Consider the following 24,644-nt stretch of genomic DNA (forward strand, 5'->3'; position numbering starts at 1 on the left):
AGAAATATTCCCAAGGATATTGCTCTTCAATCATGTTAGAAATGTCACCAGAATGGCTAACAGCATTCAGCCTTTGTGCTTCCCAAAACGGTGTCTGGCACGAAGTTCTGCTTGAGCCCTTAATCCACTATGCAGCTAAGTGGGTGGAGTAGAAAAACACTCCAAGTCTAGTAGTTCTGGCTACAAACCAGACATGAAAACAAGAAATTAAAAAAAAAAAAAAAATTTGTTTTTGAAGTTTGAAGTTTAGATTGTAAATACAGGAGGTGGGAAGATTGCCAAAGTTCTTTATTTTAGATTCAAAGGTTATTAGTCAGTAAAGAAAAATATTATGGCTTAAGTGAAAAACAATGTGCAAATATATACACATCATCTCAATTGTATTTTTAAAAAAATAATAAATAAAAGGCAGTACAACAATCACCACCACCACTTATTTAACCACTTCCAACTACCAGAATCTGTCCTAAGTCTTGTACTAATATATTATAATTTATTTAATCCAACCCCATGAGGGAAGTATTATTAGCATTAAAATTATTATTCTCATTTTACAAATGAGAGAACTGAGGACAGGGAGGTGAAGAAATTTGCCCAAGAACACTATTGATACACAGCAAAACTGGGAATCAAACCTAGGGAGTTTTGTACCAGAATCCACGGTCTACGCTATTCCTACACAGTAAGATAGAAAAAACTTTTTTGTTTTGAAATAACTGTAGATTCACATGCAGCTGTTAGAAACAATACAGACACCCCACGTGCCCTTTACCTAGATACTATCAATGGTAACATCTTGCAAAACTATAGCACACTGTGACAATGGGGACATTGTTATCAATACAGCCAATATACAAAACATTTCCCTCATGTTCCCCTTTTATGGTCCCACTTGGTTCCCTTCCAACCATTCCCCTCAACCTTCTTCTTAATCCCTAGCAACCACTAATCTGTTCTTCGTTTTCATAATTTTGTCACTTTAAGAAATGTTATATAAATGGAATGGTAGTATGTAATATTTGGGGGTTGGTGTTTTCACTCAGCATAATTCTCATCATCAAGATTGTTGCACATATTGGCTGGGTGCAGTGGCTCACACCTGTAATTCTAGCACTCTGGGAGGCCAAGGCAGGAGGGATCGTTTGAGGTCAGGAGTTTGAGACCAGCCTGAGCAAGAAAGAGACCCTGTCTCTACTAAAAATAGAAAAAAAATTAGCCAGGCGTGGTGGCACATGCCTCTAGTCCCAGCTACTCAGAAGGCTGAGGCAGCAGGATTGCTTGAGCCCAGGAGTTGGAGGTCGCCATGAGCTAGGTTGATGCCACAGCTCTGTAGCCCGGGCAACAGAGCAAGATTCTGTCTCAAAAGAATAAAAATTAAAAAAAAAAAAAAAAAAAAAAAAATTCTGAGCCTTCCAATCCATGAATAGGGTTTACCTCTCCATTTATTAAGGCCTTCTTTGATTGATCTCTTTTATCAGCATTTTGTAGTTCACAGCACAGAAAATCCAATACATGTTTTGTTAGATTGGTGACTGTGTTATTTTTTCGAGCAACTCTACATTTTATTTTTAATTTTGGTGTCTGAGTGTTTATTGCTCGTATATAGATATATTAATACAATCAATATTTGTATGTTTATTTTTTTATCTTGCAATCTTGCTGAACTGACTTACAGAATTTTTTCGGTACACGTCTTGTGATTTTCTACAGAGATAATCATGTAATCTGCAAAGACAGGTAGTTTTATTTCTTCTTTTCCAACCTACATGGATTTTATTTCCTTTTCTTGCCTAATAAACCTGGCTAGAACCCTCCAGCATGATTAAGAATGGTGAGAGCTGACATCCTTGGCTTGCTCCCAAACTTGCAGGGAAGGCATTTCATCTTTCACTAGTAAGTACAATGTTGGCTGTGCTGAATTTTGTCAAATGCTTTTTCTGCATCAATTAATATGATCATGTGATTCTTTAGTCTTTTAACATGGTGGGTTATATTGATTTTTTTGAACATTGAACCCATTTGCATTCCTAGAATAATTCCCACTTAATCACAGAAGAATCTACGTTGCTGAATACTATTTGCCTAATATTTTGTGAAAGATTCTTGAGTCTGTATCTTTTTTTGTATTGTCTTTGTTTAGTTTTGGTATCAAGGTAATACTAGCTTCATAAAAATAATTGGAGAGTGTTCCTCTTCTTCTATTTTCTGGAGGAGATTATGTAGAAATAGTATTAATTCTCCTTCAAATGTTGGGTAGCATATCCCATGAAACCATATGGGCCTGGAGATTTCTTTTTCAGGAGTTTTTAAGTTATAAATTCATTTTCCTTAATAGGTACAGGGTTATCTCAATTACCTATTTCATATTGGACAGATGATGAGAGTTTGTGTTTCTTGAGGAATAGGTCCATTTCATCTCAACTGTCAAATTTATGTATGTGAATTCATCGACAGCATTCCTTTATTATCTTTTGGATGCCTTCAGGGTCTGCAGTAATTTCCTGTTTAATTCCTAGCATTGATAATTTGCATCTTTTCTTACTTTTTCTTAGTCTTGCTAGAGGTTCTTCAATTTTATAATCTTTTTGAAGAACAAGCTATTTATTTCATTGATTTTTCTCCATTATTTTAGTGCCCTTGATTTTACGGATTTCTGCTTTCATCTTTATTGTTTCCTTCTATCTACTTATTTTGAGTTTAATTTACTCTTTTTTTTTTTCCTAGGTTCTTGATTTGGGAGTTTACATTGTTGATGGAGACGTTTCCTCTTTTCTCATATATATGTTTAGTGCTATAAATTTACCTTTCATCACTGCCTTGGCTGTCCCACCTAGTTTGATATGCTTTATTTTCATTTTCATTCAGTTAAATTGATTTACTTCTTTATTTCCCTTGAGACTTCTTCTTTGACCTGTGGATTATTTAGAAGTGTGTTATTTAGTTTTTAAGTGTTTGGAGATTTTCTTACTTTATCTCATATTGATAAGGCAACTCTTGTGTTCTTCTGATTAAAGTCTGTAAGATATATTTTCTCCATCCCTTTACTTTCAACATACTATATTGTTATATTTGAAAATAAGTTTTTGTAGACAGCATACAGTTGAGTTATGTTTTTGTAATCCACTTTGCCATTCTCCATCTTTTAATTGCTGAATTTAGTTCACTTCTTTTAATGTAGTTATTGATATGTTAGGGCTTAAGTCTTCCATTTTGTTTATTGCTTTCTTTTTGTTCTATTTTTCTTTCCTTTGTTTTATTTTTCCAGCCTTTCTGTGGGTTACTTGAATATTTTAAAATTCTATTCTGATATATCTATAGTACTTTTGAGTATATCTCTTTGTATAGTTTTATAAGTGGTTGCTTTAGGTATTATATAATATTATATATACACACATTATATTTTATAAATATATTTTTACATATATTTTATCATAATCTCCTAGTGTCATTATTTTACCAACTGACATATAGAAACCTTATCTCCATTTATATTCCTTTTCCCTCCCTTATTAATAAATTATCTTACATATTCTCTCTAAATACCTTTAGAAACATATTAAACAGTGTTATTTTCACTTTAACCCTCAACCCTAACTTAGAAAACTCAAGAGGTGTCAATTATACTTCAGTAAAATTGGGGGGAAAAAAAGAAAATCAAAAGGTCAATAAAAATGTATTTCATTTACCTATATTTTTACTCTTTCCATTCTTCTTCCCTTCTTCCTGTTGTCCTAAGATTTTTTTGTTTTTTGAATTTTCTTTTTGTTTAGAGAACATTATTTAGCCATTTACTTAGGGTAGGCCTGCTGGCAACACATTTTCTTACTTTTCTTTCATCTAAGAATATCTTGATTCCTCCTTCATTTCTGAAGAATATTTTCACTGGGGTAGAATTCTGGGTTAATCTCTCTTTTTTTTTTCCAGCACTAGAAAAATGCTGGACCACTTCCTGCTGGCCCCTGTGGTTTCATTTGAATTGTTTTACCCACATACATAAGGTATCATTTCTCTTGCTGCTTTCAAGATTTTTCTGTTTTTAGTTTGAGAAATTTGACTATGACGTATCTTAGTAGTTTTCTTTGGGTTTACTCTGTTAGGGTTCACCCAGCTTCTTGAATCTTTAGGTTTATTTCTTTTGCCAAATTCAGGAAATTTCCAGCCATTAGCTTTTCAAGTACTTCTCTTTTCAGTCCCATCTACTTTTTCTTCTCCTGGGATTCTGATGACATAAATGCTAGATCTTTTGTTATTGTTCCAAAAGCCCTGAAGCTCTGTTCATTTTTTTCCCCCAATCAATTTTCTGTTGTTCAGATTGGGTAATTTCTATTTTCATATTCACTAATTCTTTCCTCTCCCTACTTCATTCTGTTGTTGAATTCATCTACTAAGCTTGTTATCTTTGGCTACTGTATTTTTCAGTTCAAAATTTTCTGTTTTTTATATCTTCTATTGCTTTGCTGAGACTTTCTAATTTTTGCTGAAACTTTCTATTTTTTCCATTTGTTTTAAGCATAACTACAATTGCTTGTTGAAGTGCTTTTGACTGCTTTAAGATCTGTGTTAGGTAATATGAATACTAACATCCCTGTCATCCTAGTGTTATCTACTGATTGCCTTTTCTCAATCAATTTCAGATCTTCCTGGTTCTTGGTGTAAGAAGTGATTTTCTGATTAATCTGGACATTTTGGGTATTACACACTATGGGACTCTGGATCTTATTTCAACTTTCTATCAGTTTTTCCTAACACTGCTCAAATAGAGGAAAGGGGGATGCTATCTGTTACTTCTAGGGAGGGCCCCCACTTTGCTTCTGTTGACACCAGTGGAGGGAATGGGCTCTTTGTCACTGCTGGGTGAGGAGGGCAGTCCAGCCTCCGTCGAGGCCCTTGCTAACACCAGCGTGGCTGGGAGGGGTGGCAGTGTCTCACTATTACTCCCAACTTGGCCTCACTGACTCCACAGGGAGAGGGGGGACTCTTCAACTACCGAATGGTGGTGAAAATCCTCAATCTCCTCTAAACCTTCTCTGACACCACCCCAGCTGGGGGGAGAAGGATGCCTCCTTACTGCCAGGTGGGGGTGGAAGTCCAGAGTCACCTGAAGTGGTCTGCACAGAATCCATGCAGGGAAAGGGGGAATACTCTTTACTGTCTAGCTGCATCAAAGTGCTGGCTCTACACTTAGCCTTTTCTGACACCACCCCGGCAGGCAGGTTTGGGCTCCTAGTCGCAGCCTATCGAGGGGGTGGAGGTCTAACCACCCCAGGTGACCTCTGCTGGAGGGGGTGGGCATGGGACCACAGGTTTTCCTGTGTTGTCAGCTGAAGTAGAATGGTTGTTGAATAAAAGCTCTCTGTCTCATGGGATGTGCCTTTCCTGATCCTTGGCTAAGAGAGCAGGCTTTTATTTGTCTCCATCCATTGGTGCTTCTGGGTTGCTGGCTTCTTCAGTCCACGTCTGGGATAAATGAAGTAAAAAAGAGAAACTCAGGGAACTCACCACTGATTGTTCCTTCCCTACCAAGCTCCCTAGCCAGTGTGTCTCATTTGCTCCTTCTTTCAAAGTCTTCTTATGCTTGTTTTCTTCTACACAATGTCCAGAGTTTATAAGTCCATGCTTGATTTTTTCTAATGTTTGTTTAAATTTCCAGTATTTCCTAAAATTCCTTCAAACTATAAAATATATATATATATATATATATATATAAAATGCATAAAACAAAGCAAGTCCAATTCTAATGAAATTTAACTTGCTATTCAATGTAAGATACTCTAAGAAGATTTTCAGAATGAAAGATAAATAAAACCTCAGTACCCAGAATATGTAACTGAGGCTAAAATATAAACAGTATGTATCTAATCACTTAATTTCTATGGAATCTGATAGCTGCAGACCAAATCCCATAGTTGTCATAAGCCACATTTTTCTATAATTTTTTATTAAACACTAGGATAGTGAAACATTCGCCTTACCTCAGCTAAAAGCTAAATTACGAAAAGTGGGCGAATCACTGTCCTCTCCTATAGCCAGTAACAGTTTTGGGGCCCAGCATTCCATAACCATCAACATACCAAACTTTGTTTTCAAATTTATCAAGTCAGTCTTGAGAAAAATTACTGATACATTCTTTTCCAAGAATTTCAATTGCACACATTATTCTGTACCAAGAACACCTCTATTATCCTTTCCTTTGCATAGCACAATTCTTCTTTACTAATGGCGTAATTTCAAAGGCTACTTATTGCAAAAGCTAAGTACAAAATCCTGAGCTTTAGCTGAAATCCATTTTTATCACAATGTTAAAACTCCTCTGTAATACCCACAGATGATAATGAAAATGGAAACAATAACAGTAATCACTGATTAGTACTAGCCCACGTATTTTACATTCACTATCTCCTCTAACTTTCACAGCAGTCTGACAAGGTAGGTACGATGCAGAAAATTCATGTCCTCCTCTTACAGATATGAAAAATGGAGATGCAAAGAGGTAAACTCAAGTTCCTGAGGTCACATAACCAGTAAGGGATGGAAGCAACATGACCTTTTAGGTGAGCTGACTCCCAGGAAAAGACTACATCTTTTACCCCTTTCTTTAACAAGCATCTACATATTCACAGAAACAAATATACATATACTATATGTATGTATACATGCACATATTTTACAAAAGTGAGATACTTCATACATTCTTCCCCAATGCCCTTATTTGTTATTGTTCACTTAATAGCAGAACTTCAATTTTAATCCATGTGAGCATAATCAATTAATCAGGGCTTTTATTTTGTTTTATAGCATAATTGGCCATTTTCTTTGTCCTTCTTAGTGGTACATAAAAACATGGTGAATCTCAGGATAGGGTAATAGAGTTAAAGAACTGCATTTAAAAATTGACTACTGTTGGTTAGGAAAATCATATCAGCTTAGATTTTCCAGAAGGATTCCAAATGTTTCTTTTCAGAAAAGATTATTTATTAAAGGTTTAACCATATAGGATTTAAGTTTTTATATAATTCTTTTTTTAATTTTAGAGACAGGGTCTCATTCTGTCACCCAGGCTGGAGTGCAGTGGCGTGATCATAGCTCACTGTAGCTTTAAACTCCTGGGCTGAAGCAATCCTCCTGCTTTAGCCTCCCAAGTAGCTGGGACTACGGGCACAAGCCACTGCACCCAGCAAGTTTTATAATTTGCAAAGACTTTCACATCTATATATTATCAAACTTGATCCATACACTTTGCACCATGTAAAAAAAAACAAAAAAAAAAAAACTAACTTAAAATGGATCACAGACCTAAATGTGAAATGTAAAACTACAAAACTTCTAAAAGAAATATAGCAGAAAATCTTTATGATTTGGGGTTAGGCAAAGATTTCTTAACTACTACAGCAAAAGCACAATCTACAAAAGAAAACTGATAAATCAGACTTCATCAAAATTAAGAACTTCTGCTCTTTGAAAAACACATTACGATAATGAAAAGAAAAGCCAGACTTGGAGAAAACACACACAAATCACAAATATGATAAGGAAATTACACCCAGAATATACAAAGAAGTCTTAAAACTCAACAACAAACTGTAAGATAGCCAATTAAGAAAATATAAGCAAGGAGCATACTACTTTTAATGGCTAATTATTTATACATTATGCCATAATTTCTATATGCCAAAATTTAGCTATCTAAAACGTTAGGGAAATTATCAACCTTATGCTTCCTCAAACTCTTCAGACTCAGTAAGTAGGATGATATGGGCTAATTACCTTTTTTATACAAAGCTTGTTAAGCCTTATTCAAAAATATCATCAGTAGGTCACCAATGATCATTCCTTTTAGATTTAATGTACATCTGTAGCTGCTAGACAGAGGCAAAGAAGGGAAAAGAGAGGGAGAAATTTAGGTAGAAATATGGTATACTTTACTCTATAAAATAGACTTCTCCATTTTCGGTATAGGCCATCTCCCAGTTTTCAGGTAGAGGACCTAAATTATCCTCTGCAGAAAGAGGTAGGTATTGAGGGAACTTCTGAGAAGGGTCCGTGATGGGAGCAGCAAGGAGGCGACTATTCACAGGCGGTAGTGTTGTCTCTTGGAGAGTGTGCTCGTCGTGGTCACCAGAATCGGCTGCTTAATCATGGGGGGTGGGGAGGAAGGGAGAGAGAGAAAAAAGGCATTCAGCAATCATACCCCAAACCTCAGAACTACACTGCTGCACACATCGATATTCCTAAAACTACTATCCTTTCCTAATTCCTGGACACTGACTTCTTTTTTATTTAGATGAACATTCCTTAAATAGAAAGCATCAAAGTGATCAGCAAAATTTATTTTACTTAAAAAGAAGAGGATCCCACTACTGGGTATCTATCCAAAGGGAAAGAAGTCATTTTAACAAAAAGACACCTGCACTTGAACGTTTATTGAAGCATAATTTACAGTCGCAAAGATGTGGAATCAACCCAAGTGCCCATTAATACATGAGTGGATTAAAAAAATGTGGTATAGGTATACCATGGAGTACTATTCAGCCCTAAAAAAGAATTAATTAATGCCTTTTGTAGCAATTTGGGAGGAACTGGAGACCACTATTCTAAACGAAGTTTCTCAAGAATAGAAAAAAAAACACCACATGTACTCTCTAATAAAACTGGAACTAACCGATGGGCCCAAAAGTGCACAAAGGGCACAGTAAAAGTCATAGGAAATCAAGCAGGGGGAGAGAGAAGAAGGGGAGGGGCAAAAACCCACCTAACAGATACAATGAACACTATTCAGGTGATGGGCACATTTATAGCCCTGACTCACGCCATGTACCCCCTTAATATTTTGAAACTGAAAAAAAAAAAAGGAGGAGAAAAAACATGCCCAGATAATGCATAGCTCACAATCTTGGAAATGTCAAAGAAGAAATCAATTCATGACTCAAACACTAAAGGCTCTTAAACTAAGAAGGCCATCAAAACACAGAGTGATCTGTACCCTCATTCCACAGGTATCATTTGATTCATGATTCAGAAGATGTTCGAGGGCAAAAAAAAGTATCCATGCCAAAAGCACAGAGTGGCATTTATATAAAAATTTATTCATTTTTGTATAAATTATTTAAAACATCTTTGGTAGATAATGGCAAAAATCAAAGACTGATAAATTAAGCTGAAAAGTATACAAAAGTTTGGAGTATGGAGACAGCTATACCCGTGAGTCAGATTTGAGCCTCTTTGGGAAAAGTAAAGAGAATGTTCCTATGAAAATCAAGATAGTTACCCCCAGAACAGTATGATATGGGTGGACTGGTTTGACTTGGGTCTTAAATGAAGGCTTGGAGTACACAAGTCTTCTTCCCTTCTTATTAACTTGAAACTTCAGGGGTGATGTCATCGAAGTATCCACAAATGGCACTGTTGACATTCTAGTTGAATTGTTATAGAAGCCGATGATATTAAATGTGAGTCTCTATGGGGCTTTAAACATAATAATCAGGGAATGTAGTGGATTTCTATCTCCCACAGTAATTCTCCTGTAGACATTTCTAATTTAGTGAGAGCAGACTAAAGAGTAATAAAAGGCTATTTTCAACGCCTTCTCTGATGAGTACTCCCAATGGCACACATGGGAATGAAGGAAATACAAAAGTTGGACGAGGGCATGCCAAGCCTCTGCCAAAAGCCACCACCGCTGAGGAGGCTGCCTGCAGGCTTTCTCTGCCCTGCATCTATTTCTCTGCTTCTGGCACTACCACTCAGATCTCCTTTAGAAACCACCCTCTCCATGCCAGGTCCAGCCGAGGACTCAAACCTACTCCTGGCTCCAAGTTACAATCTCTGCCAATCAGGAGTATTCTGCCCTTTTTGCCTTTGTGATTAGCTCAGGAATAGGTGCACGATCTGAGGCAAACCAATGAATGTCACGCAGTGAGGTTCTGCCAGGACTGTCAAGCAAAAGGTGGCCTCATGGGGTTATTTATCCCATAGGTACTCATGCTGTAGGTACTGGTGGCTCTCTCTTGACATAGTTCGGCAACACCTACTGGAAAATCAAACCCACGCAGAGAAAAGCAGAGATGAAAGATGGAGAGAGTGGCCTAATATCCCTGACGGAGACTCTGATTTGATGTCTGAAATCAAGGCTACCCTTGGTTTTTTCAATTGTGTGAGCCCCCAAATTCACTTCCTGCTTAAACCAATTTGAGATGGTTTTATGACTCACATCCAAGAGTGCAGATTAATAAAACCACTATAAGTTTGAAAGAACAGAAAGGAAATAAAGCCAACATGAAAAAAAAAAAAACACTTTGAAATTAATAATCAATAACAAAATAAATTTAAAACTCAGCAAGAATTAAAAGATTCACCCTTAACTCTCTACGAGCCAACATATATTCATTTCTGGCATAGCTCTGCATACTTTTCATACTTAAGATATATAAGAATCACCCAGACAGATTGTTAAAATGCCTATCTCAGGCTAGAGAATAGGTTTGGGGTAAGGCTCCAAAATGTGCAATTTTTTTTTTTTTTTTGATTTTTTGATTTTTTTTAGAGACAGGCTCTTACTCTGTTGCCCAGGCTGGAGTACAGTGCCACAATCATAGCTTATTGTGACCTCAACCTCCTGGGCTCAAGTGATCCTCCTGCCTCAGCCTTCTGAGTAGCTAGGACTACAGGTGTGCAGTACGACACCTGGCTAAGTTTTTTAGTTTTTATTTTTTGTAAAGACAGGGTCTTGCTATATTGCCCAGGATGCTCTCAAACTCCTGGCCTCAAGCGATCCTCCCGCCTTGGTCTCCCAAATTGCTGGGATTACAGGTGTGAGCCATTGTGCCTGGCCAAAATGTACATTTTTAAAGTACCCAGGTGATGGAGAGTTAGGTGGTATAAGAACCACACTCTGAGGACAGAGATACAAAGAGTTCTCCAAAGAAAGGAAAAAAAAAATGAGGTGAAAAATCAGTTGTTTAAAAAGTCCTAATTTCACTTGGGGTTCACTCCTTTCTGCATTAGAACCTGCCATGTTCCAGAATCATAGAACCTTTGGCCCCTAGGTGAGGTGTTGTCCTGCAGCCAATGGGCCAGAGAGTGAAAGAATGGTTCAGTCTCAGGCTACTAAGTCCTCTGTCCCCCAGTGCCAGCCCAAAGACACAAGTGGGATGTGTGTGCACGGAGACCCACAGAAGGCGTGTCCATACAGTCTGAAGGGAGCTGGGGCCTCAGTGCCAGACACTTAGTGGACTCAGGGTTGCCAGATATCTGATTTTTCAAGAGAATATGGAAATCTGCATTTTTGTGCACCCTATCCCAATTTTTCAATTGTAATTCCCTTAAAAATAATGCAGTATGGCACAAGCAAAAAGTGAAAGGTAGTAACTCCAAGCACGGACTCACTCTGGAGACACACAGAGTTTAAATCCTGGCTTTACCATTTACTAACATGGGCTAAGTTCCTAACCTCTGTGTGCCTTCACTTCCTTATCTGGAAAATGGGGCAATAACAGGACCCAGCTCATAGTGTTATCAGGGGGAGTAAATGGGTTATTCACGTAAGGCACTTAGGACAGTGTCTAGCACACAGCAAATATTATTTGCCAGCCACCAGGAGCAGCAGCACCATCTTCATCAAAATTATGATTAATTTTTGTCTTCGGTCCAGGTCTGGCCCCCAGGCTGCCAACATTACCAATAGGTAGAAAGAGGATAAGTTATGACATCGGACCAGAAACCACATCATAGTTCTGTTTCTAGCTGTGTAGCTTTGGAAGGGACTTTACCTTCTGAGCATGTGATTCTTGATCTGTAAAATGGGCATAAAGCACATGCACAGACTCAGTTTAACATTAAGGGTATACATGTTTAAAAAAAGTACTGCCAACATTCTAAAACAACACGTAAAGGGAATATTAGCTTGCTGGGAAAATGTCTCAGTAATCTAAATTTCCCAGAAGAGAAAAAAAAAAAAATCCCTCCAAGCAACTAGACCTTATTTAAAATTATCTAAATATTTATTTTTATTTTATATGCTTTTCATGTCTTCTTCCCAGTTCAACACAACCTTAAACAATCTCATTCTCTGAAAGAAAATGCAAAGTCCAAAGATGAGAGGCTGGCGCAGACACAGGGCAGACTCAAGAATTCGTAGTTTCTGTCAGGGCTTTGACTTTCACACATGCTCTGACTTTAAAAATTCTCCCATTTAATTTACTAAACACTTAGGAGCACTGTTATGGCTTTCTTACTAAAGGTTCCTAATGAATGCAAAGAGGACAGGTAGAATGGAATATTGGAACCAGACTGGAAGGGGAGACAGGGAGCCTGGTTCTCCCATTGTTCACTGGTACAACATGCCCTGTCCCTTAGGGTTCTTATCTGCAAATCTGGGTAAGCAATATCTGGGTTGCTTATCTCTCAAGATTTCCAGGAAGTTTACCAGATATACGTGAAAATGGTTTGTAAACCATAAATAAACATGAATGACATTTTTATTCATAGGGTAAATCAGAAGCTTTGAAGAACTTATGAGTGTGTGCACACACATATACACACATTTAACATACTCTTGGGGGTTTTTGGAGGTGACTTCAAGAACGTAAGTTCACGTCAAAAAAAATTTTCTAAAGCTTATTTTAAATTATACATGCTTTTAGTTTTATGTGCATCTCTCATCGTGCAAAACCACTAATAATCTTTCAAGTTTCATAGAGCTGATGAAATTGACTTAAAACACAAACAGCACAGTAGCTGTACATGCAGGTTTTGGAATCATACTTTTTGGGGTTGGAATGGCAGATTTGACACTCACTGGCTTTGTGATATTGGACAAGCTACGTGACCTCCTTAGTATATTCACAAAAAGTTTAGCAAAATGCCTGCCACATAGTCTGCACTTGAGAAACATGAGCTCTTGCAGAAATTCTCTTGACATTCCAAAGCAATGCTTTATCATTGCCTAACAGTGAAAAAGAAGTGTCAGGAGCCTAGTATTTGACCATAGGGGAGTTGTTGGGAAATAAAGCCTAGAAACACAATTAAATAACTTCTCCATGTCTCCTGGAGGTGTTAATTGATGAACCAACTACTTTTTACTTGTGGTGGTTTGTTACATACCTTCTAAGTTGTCTATAATGAACAAAATATTTTCAAAAAAGTTTTGATCTGTATAAATAACTATGTGCTTTGGTCAACAATGTAACTCTACTTTCATTAAGCTCACATAAGAAGTGTTTTCTCTCAAGGGCTCTGTTGAGGTCCACAATTTAGGCACAATTTGTAGGAGACTGCCTTTTGTGTTCAGCAGTCAGTCCCATGTGAGTATTTGAGGTGACTGCTCACTGCTCAGCTTCTGCCTCAATCCTCCCCAGGATGCTTTCGGCCACTGGGCTCTCTGTCTTTTGCCTCCAAACATTCCCAGTGTTATTCAGGCATGTTGTTGAGATATGTCTTTTGCACAAGACCCAAGCAAAAGGCAGCTAAAATAGAAGCCATAGCATGTTAATAAAAATATCCTGGTAAATATAATTTTTGTTGGCTCCATGGTATTCCTGCATTTCGATATGATGCTCATGCCTTTATCATTGCTGGCCCAACCAGAAGTCAAGACCTCATTATGCTATTGTCACTCTGTGCCCAAAGTGGATTGCTACTGAAAGTGACTCAGGGTACAAAATGCAGTGACACTCCTAGTTTTAAATACTTATCATGAACAGGGTACTGTCAATTACTTGAAAGAATCAGAATGAGTTAGTGTATGCCAGATTGTCAGCTGTCACGAGTATAGTTTTGTAAGTGAGGGGACACTCAACATACTCTGTACACAGTGAGGAGGTCCCATCACGTGCATACCTCAAGGCCACTTCTTTCCCAGTGCACCCTATTGGCCTTCTTGGTGTTAAGACAGGAACTTGAGGACTTGACAGCATCAGCTGCCACTTGGCTTTCTGTTTTGTGCAGAAACTAATAATCAGACCGATTTTAGCAATGATGACCTGGACCCACACATTATTCTATGATGCCAGGATTTCAAGTGGGGATTTCGTGGGGTCAGATTTTCTGAGGCATGTCTTCAAGAGACAGAGATTTATAGCAGTTAGAAATAGGAAATGCATGAAGACCTACAGTCAACTACCTCTACTTTGTTCTTGCTTTCTACCAAGAAACCTACTTAATAGGTGGAGGATAAATAATGGCACACAAGCTTCTTGGGGACAACCCAACCTGCTTGACAGGGTTGTGTTGCTGCAATCGCCCACAAGGTCTTCTGTTTCTGTGACCACAGAAACAATGTTTCTGAGTTGTATCAAGATTTGGTATTTTTATTTATAAAACTATCAAGACATTAAAGTATAAGTTTTTTAAAAAGAAATGTTAATACTTTTTCATCATCTGTTTTCATTTCAATAAGGATTACCATAAATGAATGAAATACTCCTAAGTGGGTGAAATCAGCCGATTTCAATAAAAGCATATGTAAAAGATGGCAAATTTCTTCTCGATGTTACAACTCTAAGTCAGCCACTGGCCTAACTGAGAAAATGGAATTTTCATGGAATCAAATTCTTATGGCTGGAGGGGAAACTCAGAAATGAGCTAATCCTGGCCAGTCATTGTACAGATGAATGAGGACAGGCATATTGGTCACAAAAAGACAACGACCAAGAGCCAAGGCAGGGTAACAAATCTCCTCTTTCTTTACCCAACACTTCCTGCAAAAGGGTTGGGCTATTACAATGACAACAAAATCATCAAAAAAATTTTTGTTAACATCTTGATGAAATTTAGGCCTCTGAGCTTAGTTAATGAATGCTAAAACTCCAGATAGGCCCGTAGAGGCTGTAGAAAGCACTCAACAATGCTAAACTTTTTCCTAAATATTCCACTAGACTTGGAAGCACTCGAGAAAATCGAGTCCACTAATCTCCCCCTTCACTGGTGCTGCCCCTCATCAAGTCATGACCAAAGCATGGTGATGTGAGAGAAGGCCACTACGAGAGAGGATGATCTCATATGCTGAAAATGGATAACTTGTCCATAGCTCCAACTCTAAAATATTAAAGAAAATGCTTAAGTACAGAAAAAAATAGGAGAAACAAGATGTTTTTCTAAGTCACAACATTATAGACTGAAGTTATATCTTACTCAGTTGTTACATTTTGAGATACTATGTAAGGTCAAACCCTCATACAGGGAAAAATATTTTTAAACGGTTCCGGGTCACTGTACTAACCCAAGGAGCATGCATTATAGCCTCTGTGAATGGTGCCCCCCTGGAGTTGTACAATGTCCAACCTGTATGGCCTGACCCAGAGGACTTGTCCTTGAAAATCCCTTCATAAAATATAGCATATCTAAGGTTGGGGTAGATAGCTCTGAAGACAGCTATAAATATACAATGCAATCAGTAATATACGCTATATAATGTAGAATGCATATGCAACACATAATCTCAGAATTTTACTTTCCATCTTTTCTCCTTTTAGGGCATATAGTAAAATATGCATAAGTTAATTAATTGGACACAAAACATACTTCCACTGTATCTCTATTTACAAAGGTATAAGATCAGAGGATGCTACTAGCTTTCCACACTGCATCACTTGAAATTAATAAAACACATTTTCATTTTTTGCTTCACAGCAATTAGCCATAATGATGGAGATGTCGCAAGTCCAAAAAAAAAAAAAATCAATGAATAAAATACAAATATTTTTATATATGTCATTCTGAAGAGAAATAAAACATGCTGGTTATTCCTGACTCCCTTCTTCACACATTTACCCCCAGCTCCTTTAAGACATTTGGGCGTAAACTATTCCTGGTAGGGAGTATGAAAAGAAGACCAAGGAAAGGACCATCTCTTCCCCAAGCACTGTGTGGTCCAAGTTTGAATTTTGACTACTGACTTCCTCTTGAGAACAGCAACCTTCTCAAAACTCTTTGCAAAAGCCTCCCTGCCCTCCCCTTTCCCCACATCCACTGAGGAGGGATATGGTCTGGCCTTTACCTGTAAAGCTACTGTTCATTTCAGGAACATCATCCTCCTCCTCATTCTCCGCATGGACTATGCCAGCATTTTGCATATCATTGTAGGACTTGGTTCGCTTCGGAGTCGACTGCTTGGAGCCAGACTGAAGACTTTGCAAGGCATCCGTCGTGATCACTTTCCCACTGACTGGCTGGCTAGGAGGTTTGGGTGTCCCATAATAGTTTCCTAGGTGATGAAGAGACACATTTGCATGTTTCAAAAGGAATACTTTGTTTTTTTTTTTTTTTCAAGACTTCACATCCAAATCTCTAGGCACATTAAAAAAAAAATTAAACTGGAAAACCAAAACAAACTGTATTTCTTTTCTGAAAAGATGTCTATCCTATCCAGCTAGATACTATGATTTCAGAAGGGAAGAGGGAAACTGTACTGTTTTAGTGCTAAGAACCTACCAGGGCTAAAAACAAAGGAGGCTCTACTGAATAGTAAACCTTCCTCCTCATTACATCTGAATGTCAATTGGTCATCTTTTTACATATATGCACCAGCATAATGCTGAATCCCATTTAGAGTGAGCCTCACAGAAAATAAAAAATTCATTACTGCCGGCATCCTTACAGGCCTAAAAAGTTGAGGTCACCTTCTCTTAATAAGGGGACTCTTCAAAAAGGAAGCAGGACAATATTTAAAAAGGAGGACAGTGAACACCACGTGGCGCCTCTTCAACTGAATGGCAGGCTTGACTCTAGGGGTCGTGCGGGGTGGGAACGAACCCTTGCCAAGTTTTAACAGAAAACCCTGTGCCAATGGCGGCCCCCTTTATGGGTCACTAGTCTAGCAGTGGCCCATGTTCACTTTCAGACGCTTTTTCCCAAAGTTTGGTTTAGGTCCCACTACAATGTGCAATGTGATTCTGAGTGGTACGTAAATGGACTTTTTGCATTTTACTTTCAAATTTTAGTAGATGTGTATATTTTTAATTTGCAACAGAGAAATCTCACTAGTAAGTTATGGTAGCAACACAAAGTTTGCCTTTAAAACTTAAGAAAAAAAGCAATACTTTAAAAAATGGACTTATGTTTAACTTCAAGTTTTAAAAGGCAGCTTTATATAATAAGCAATTATGTTAATAATCAACTGAATAAATAAGAGCGATGACAGTGATAAGAGTTTCCTTTTGAAAACTTAAGTTAAAAAGTTATTTTTAAGAAGTTGTATTAAAGAAAGCATTATATAAATAATAGATGTGTTCTGATATGAACGTCATAAAGGTAGTTCATGAATGATCAAAGTTTATATCAATAATATTCAGTGACTACACCATAAAAAAGACGTCAGTGTTAGAATGTTATTGATCCATTTGCCATTTCATATCTTTTAGAGTGGAATCAGGAAGATAGGAAATGATGTTGAGTATGTCAATTCATCCTAACCAGTAGCTGTAATTCTATGCTTAGTAAAGCAGAATTTGTAAATTATAATAGATCCCGTACACACTGCTTTTTCCTAAGGATGCAAACTCATTGTTTAACCACAGTACATAGTTACATAACATACACATGTTATTATACAAGCACCAAAAAATGTGCAAAAGGAGACTAGTATATTGGTCTTCATGAGACATACAGATGCTTTCATTAAGCTTTAGCCTTATAATTAAGATTTCTTTTTTAAGAGCAGAGGGTTTAATATTATTTCTTTAAAATGCTTGTTTGAATCATCAAATTTATGAATATACACACTTTCTTTGAGAGAGGTGTAATAATAGTCTGTATCAGCAGGGGAATGCTGAACATACAGATTTGAAAAAACACACAGTAGATTCAAGGGTACCATGTTGAAACTTGAAGAATCCCAGGTAGAAATCTGATAAGCACATTCTGATGGCTTGTACTGTGCTCAGTGGTTAAAGTTCTTTCACAGAAGATGATCTACCAATTTCTTCAAAAATCTTCTTTCAGGTTTCATACTTAAAAGCATAGGAATTCAGCAGAACCAGCTTGGTAACTTTCTAATTAACTGAGGACTATTTATTTAGTTAAGTTTAGGAAAGTAAGATAATTAACTATTTAAAAAATAATCTCTACAGTGAGCAAAAAAAAAAAAAGAGAGAGACAAAGCCATACTGAATTTAATTTTCATTCACTATTATAGCCAAACATCATGTACATTTTAGAGGTAGATGTTAAACTAAGGCTAATGTCCTATAAATAAGAACCTTCTACTGACAGATGTCACTAAAGAATGGGACCCTTTACTCATAATTTTATAATTATAATTTTATAACCATGCCACTCAGTTTCAGAGCCATTAAACTGAAGTCACATTCATAAAATTGTCATTTAAAAATCAATTGAAACTTCAACATCCACAGTTACAACAGAAATAAATGTCTGGAAAATAACGGTTCCACCTAAGTTTGACAAATATGTGTGGATTTTCCATTAGGTGCACACCTTCAGTTTTCAAGTTCAAAGTCTTTCTTAAGTTAATAAATTATCAGCAGGTTTGTCAATGCAACTGCATATAGCCCCCAAAACAATCTACTTGTGCACAGTAGTTTCTTGTTTTGGGAAATTAGTTCAAGATAGATTGGAGGCAGATTAAAGTACATATTAATAGGTTGAACCATATGAAATTGCTGTTGAAGAAGATACAAACTGTTCTCAAACATGAGCAATTTCATTTGGTTTAATCTAACGAACAGGCATTAGCAGCTCTGAGGAGCCTCAGCACACCATAAAGGCTTAGGAGAGACAGCCCAGAGTTCAAATCTCATCACTAACTAACTAGCTGTGAGACCCTGGGTAGGTCATTTGACTGTTTTCTAAATTTTCTGATTGGGATTCTAGAGAACCTAGTTTATACCTAGAGTATCTGTTATGAGGATAAAATGACATGGTCTATTTAAAACCTTTAGCCCACACTGAAGTCTGCCACTGGAGTGAGGCCGGATAAATGCAACTTCATGTTGACACGTCATATGGTTCCAATCTTTAAAATGAAGCCCATACTGAACTGTCGTGAGGATTAATGAGATAACGTACCTGAAGTGCCTGGCACGTGGTAACTGAGCACATTCACTTGCCCTTGTAAAGGCAAACAAACCTGCCAATAACCGAATAACCAAGTCTTCTACGCTTCATGAAATGGGAATGGCAGAACCAGCTATAGTGATCTCACAGGATTATTGTGATGATTAAGTAAAGCAGGTTTTCTGAAGGTACTCTGTAAACTATAAGGTGTTATAAATACGAGTTGGTGTTGTTTCCAAATCTCTCCAGTATTCCTTATTTCCCATACTGTAACCCACAGCCTTTACAGAAAAGCCTCTATCTAGTGGTTTTTCTAATTGCAGAGGTTCAAACTTTACTTCATAGATAATTTTGGGAGGTTTTTTGGGGTTGTTTGTTTGTTTTTTGTTATACAATGCTTTAAAATCATTTGATTTAGTGACCAACATTTAAAAATGGAAAGTTTCCAATTAAAATCTGGATTCTCAGTGCCACTTGCCAAACTTCCAAGGTCTGATTCCAGGGACTCCATCTCTTATGGGCAATGTTGATGATAAGCAAGAATGTGTCTGTAGTCAGCTCATACGAATATACTCACTGAGTCAAAGAATTTTGCAGAGAAGTGTTTGCTCCTACTTTTGGTTCTGCCCCAGGCCCTGCCAGCCAAACACCCTGGACCCAATCTAGAGCAGCGAGTGCCCTAAGGCTGGATGCAGGGTCACAGATGCAGGGCCTGAGTAGGGATGTGAGAAAATCTCGAACTTCAAACAATCCTCAATAATTTTTAGTGAATCTGCATGTGGCCCTGGGCTTTTGGCCAAGGGGATATTCTGCTGTGAACTGTCCTTACTGCCCAGCAACAGGCAGGACAGGTCATGCCCTCTCCAGTTTGCCACAGCCACCACCGGTCCCCACTGCCTTTCCCTAGCCTATTCACCCTCTTACCCAACCTGCCTGGCCCTTGGACATTTGAGCTCATGACCCTAACCTTCCAGAAAACTCTCTACCTTAGCAATAGTTTCCACTCTTGTCCATAATCAAGCAAAGTCTAGCCATGGCAGAAACACAAACCCAACAGAGAGTATGCACCATGCACAAGAGACTCCATGTGAAGAATATATGGATTATTTAATGGCACTAAGTAAAACTCATTTAAAGAATTATAAATGGTTAAAAAATTAATTGGGGTTATCACTTGGCAGGCAAGACAGCATCTAGGAGCCACGAGCCTGACTGTCCCACAGGCTCCGTGCCTTACCGACACAAGCTTCCTGGCATGGCCGGGCTCCCTCCCAAGTGGGAACATGTTCCTCTCTGCTGCTATTTTCAGAACTGGTTCTACAACAAAGCTCAACAGGGATGGCGGCCAGGGAGGGAAGCGGAGGGCAAAGGAGGACTTCAGAGGAAGCTACTGCTGGCCTTAATTAACAGGCACAATCTTTGGCCACGACAAAGCCTACGAAAATATTTTCTGACACACATTTAAAAATTAATAGGGACTGCAAATCAATTTTTAGAGCTTTATAAAATATTTAAAGAGGACAGTAACTCTGGATTTTAAGCCAGAATGAATCAAATCTGCATGGCCTCTCAACGTGTACGAGTTTAGTATTCATTCATTCATTCCCTTACAGAGAACATGTTTAATGCCAGGTACTGTGCTAGGCCCTGGGGGAAAAAATATAAAAATGGAACTGAAACATGATATTCACAAACATTCTATATGGTATACGTCGGTTTTCTAAAACTTCCATGTGCAAACAATCAAATTACATTACATGAAGATTCTGATTCGGTAGGTCAGGGTGGGCCTAAGATTCTGAATTTCTAACAAGTTCTCCAGGGATGCTGATGCAGTTGGTCCACAGATCACCCTTTGCACAGCAAACGTACAGAGAACAGAGAAAATCCTTCTTCTTTTGCAGATGAGGAACAGGGAGGCCCAGAACAGCAGAAACACCTGTCTCAGGGCCACATGGCTGGTCCAGGGCAAATGGGGGAGGGGGCATTTGTCTGTATTCTTCCTATAGGACAAGCAGGAGAACAGGATGGCAGTGGCACCGCTGCGAACGTAGAGCACACTGATCAGCAGGGGCTGCACCACCCTCATGGGGGCAAAAATGGCTTTTTGTGTGTGTATGGGGGGGAATGGGCATCACAACCTTACTCTCTTTATGTGTAAAGTACAGATGTGAATACGGTACCTGAATACACAGACATCCAACACAGCTGATTTTGCCCTGGCCTCAGGGCCTTCAGTAGTCGGACCCTTGTTTACTCTCTGGGCACCTATTTCAGTTCACTTTGCCTTGTTCTTTCCGCTCTGACCTCACTGGTCTTCTTTCAGCCCCCACATGCAAACCGTGCCCCCTCCTCATCTCACAGCTCTTGCACACACTCTTCCCTCTGCTCCTCGCCCTGGCACCGCCTACCTGGCCTCAGAGGCAGGGACCCCACAGGCCACATCAGCGCCATCCTTATCAGTTCTTCTATGCACTCAAGGTACCATGGACCTCTCCTTCTTTGCAGTATTTATCAGACTGAATAATTAATCAGTATCTGTCTTCACCCCACCCTCCATGAGGTCAGGGGCCACATCTGGTTTTGTGCACCGTGTCCCCAGGCCTAACAGGGTGCCAGGCACGTACCATCACTCAACGATTCGTTGCAGAATGAGTGAATGAACAAGTGGCAACAGCGCACGTGAGTTCCGGCCTGGGATCCTCCTAAATACCTGTATTGTGGATCCGGTTTTTAATAACATGACTCATGGCAGCTTCTTTCCAGTCCATCGGTTACATCTGAATTACCACGGATCTGCATCACTACACTCTGCCACTCACTTGCTCAATACACGATGGCATCATTCACAAAACTGCGAGCACTTTCTCTTTACTCTTCCCACCTGCCCCACCCTACGAATACATAATACGATGAACATGCACAGAAGGACAATAAGCCAGTGTCCTATAATTAGAAGTCTGTCCTTGCCAGTGCCATTTGGCTTCCACTCTAAGACCAAAGAGGACAATGTAAGTTAACAGTTTAATGACCTGGGCAAGGCAGGGATGTCTCTCCTTTTAGCCTTAGTTCCCACAGTATGAAGCCAAGATAAAAACAGTACCTACCTAATCGGGTTTTTGTCAAGATCAAATTAGATAATGTATGTAAAGTACTCAGCACTGTGCTTGGCACGATGCTAGCATATAATAAACCCTAGCAGTCTTCAATCATGCCTGATATCGCGGACAGATAATAAATAGCCTTAACATGTAGAAGAGTGTACTATCAAAACACATATTCAAAGAACAATATTTGAAAAGTTACCTTTGTTGTTCGCCTATTAAATGCTACTCCCCATGCATTCACTTACTCTAATCTTACAAAGAAGCATCAATATTCCCCTTTTCAGATGAAGAAACAGAGATTCACACAATTCATAAACGATGATTGGCTTTTAAACATAGATTGTCTATTTCTAGCATCTACATTCTTAACTCCAGGAGTCTCTGGGGATCCCTGAACAGGAAAGTAAGCAAAACTTCCCAGCCCCAGCACCCCCATCTTCATTTGCAGAGGAACAGCCAATTGCAGCACAGATTCGGTCACTTTCATTCTCAACAGAGAACATTCCATGGAAGAGTTTGCCAACAGAGCTTATCACAGCAGACTGCTTCCAGGGCCTGCCAAAGAACAGGACTCCAGACAGTCTCATTTTCTTCAATGACCAAACAAGAATTCTCTTCACCCCTGTTTTATCTCTGTGTCCCCAAAAAGTATACCGTTGGCAGCTGCTTTTTTGCAGACCTTCTAAGAAGCAAAACAACAACATTATTGAATGCTGACATCCCCTTCCTAATTAACATGCAGAAATATGCAACCCATAACTCCAATTTGAAATGTCACCCTGGCACTGCACTTCTATGCTGAAGGAAACCTTTGCAATGCTCAAACTGTATAATTAGCCTCTTCTACCCAGAGGCATTTGTAAAACAGGCATGTTTGGAGCCACCCCCACTGAATAGTTCATCCCTTGTAAACTCTCTTCTAGAGAAGTCCCAAGGGCTGGCTGAAGCAGCAACCTGTCTTACAGAGCGAAAATGCCAACAGGAAAAAAAAAAAAAAAAAGGAAAGCAAGGCAAAGGGGAGATGGTTCAGCTGATTTATTTTAAGCATCATATCAAATAAATTAGCTCAGTGCCACAGTTAGGAAGTTGGTCCAAGGAGGAAAGACAAGTCCATTCTTGTCTTCTTTGCCTTGCTTTGATGCCGACTCTGTTCAGTGACAGGATGAGGAATTGGTTCAAATTGCAAAGTAGAGATCAATGACGAAGTCTACTAGTAACTTCTATGCCTTGTGAGGGATGACAGTCAGGTTCCTTCTGTAGCCAGGAAGGGGCTCTACTCTGTTGGGGGTACATGCAACCGTCAGTATTATAGCTGGTGGAGAGTGGAAAGTTTCATGATGAAACTCCTGCCTCCACCCAAAGCTGGCCCCATTACAATGTTTCTTATTTTAGCAAATTGTACCACTACCTATCCAGTTGTAGAAGATAGAAACAAGCAGTCATCCTAGGATTATCATAACTTGTCTGTCCTATCTCTCTCTTACAATAACCAATACATTACCAAATCCAGCTTTTTAATCACATAAATATCTCCAGATTAAGTTGACTCTTCACTACCAACCACCAACAGTGCGGTCCAAAGTTAAATCCAACTGGGGTTGCCAGATAAAATGCAACACAGGGTTTTCTGTGTTTTCATTTGCTAAATCTAGCAACCTAACTCCAACTTACCCAGATCTCACGTCAGTTACTATTTCTGCAGGGACTGCTTTTCCCAGTTCCAGAGACATTCAGCCTCCCCATGTTATGGTCTCCTTTAAACACCTTCACACATTTACAGCTGTATACATATTAATATTAGTCTGATTATCTGAATAATGCATCCTGTCTGCTAGACAGGAAGATCCATAAAGACAATGACCACATCTGCTTTTGTTCTGCACTTTACCTTTAATGAATAAATGAGTGAAGGCACAAACTAAGAATTGAGGCTACAAAAGAAGTATCAGTTTTCAGGCAGCAGGGAAATAAATAGCATCCCAGTTCTGCCTGCGACATGTCCTGGGCATGGGCACTTGGCCAAGCTTTGTTCCCAATTCCCTGTAGTGTCTTAGAACAATCTCTCTCTGGATCTCAGTTCTGCCATCAGAAGAGAAGAAATTTACTGAGTTTCCAGCTCTAAAATCCTACAATCCTGCCAGTGTAAGCCTCAAACAAATATTGGGCCTGAAAGAAAATTCTGAAGGTTATTGTGCCTTGAGGTTTTATTGGTTCACTCTACTTCTCTGCCATCTCGTGTGCCACAGAAAGTATCCACAAAAGAAGATCACCACTCCTCTAATATCCTCTTTGGGAGGATTCAAAATGATGATTTTTTTTTTTTTTTTTAAAGGAGCTTAACTCTTAAGATAGGCTTAGCTTTGTGAAGTCGGCTTGTGAGAAGAGAGCTGTGTGCTGAGCAGGTGCTCACCCTTTCTTTCAGAAGCTTTTATTCTAAAACTCCACTGCAAAACATGGCAGCCACCAGCCACGTGTGGCTACTTACACTTAAATGAGTTTACAGTAAATTATAATTAATTTAAAATTCAG

General features: G+C 38.6%; 1 protein-coding gene across 12 annotated transcripts in view; it reads right to left on the bottom strand.

Annotated features, from left to right (window-relative positions):
* MAGI1 (membrane associated guanylate kinase, WW and PDZ domain containing 1) overlaps nt 1–24,644 on the bottom strand; it is a 607,075-nt gene that overhangs the window by 96,813 nt on the left and 485,618 nt on the right. For 10 of the 12 annotated variants that reach the window (XM_069476028.1, XM_069476033.1, XM_069476026.1 and 7 more), the window contains exons 4-5: nt 15,992–16,198; nt 7,924–8,125 (exon numbers count right to left, since the gene is read on the bottom strand). In XM_069476028.1, the coding sequence (XP_069332129.1) occupies nt 7,924–8,125; nt 15,992–16,198 (409 nt within the window). Of the gene's footprint in view, nt 1–7,923; nt 8,129–15,991; nt 16,199–24,644 lie in introns of all 12 variants that reach the window. The other 2 variants (XM_069476032.1, XM_069476030.1) reach the window with 1 other exon arrangement.

Source organism: Eulemur rufifrons, chromosome 7, assembly GCF_041146395.1.
Source record: "Eulemur rufifrons isolate Redbay chromosome 7, OSU_ERuf_1, whole genome shotgun sequence".
In the NCBI taxonomy this organism is placed as follows: domain Eukaryota; kingdom Metazoa; phylum Chordata; class Mammalia; order Primates; family Lemuridae; genus Eulemur; species Eulemur rufifrons.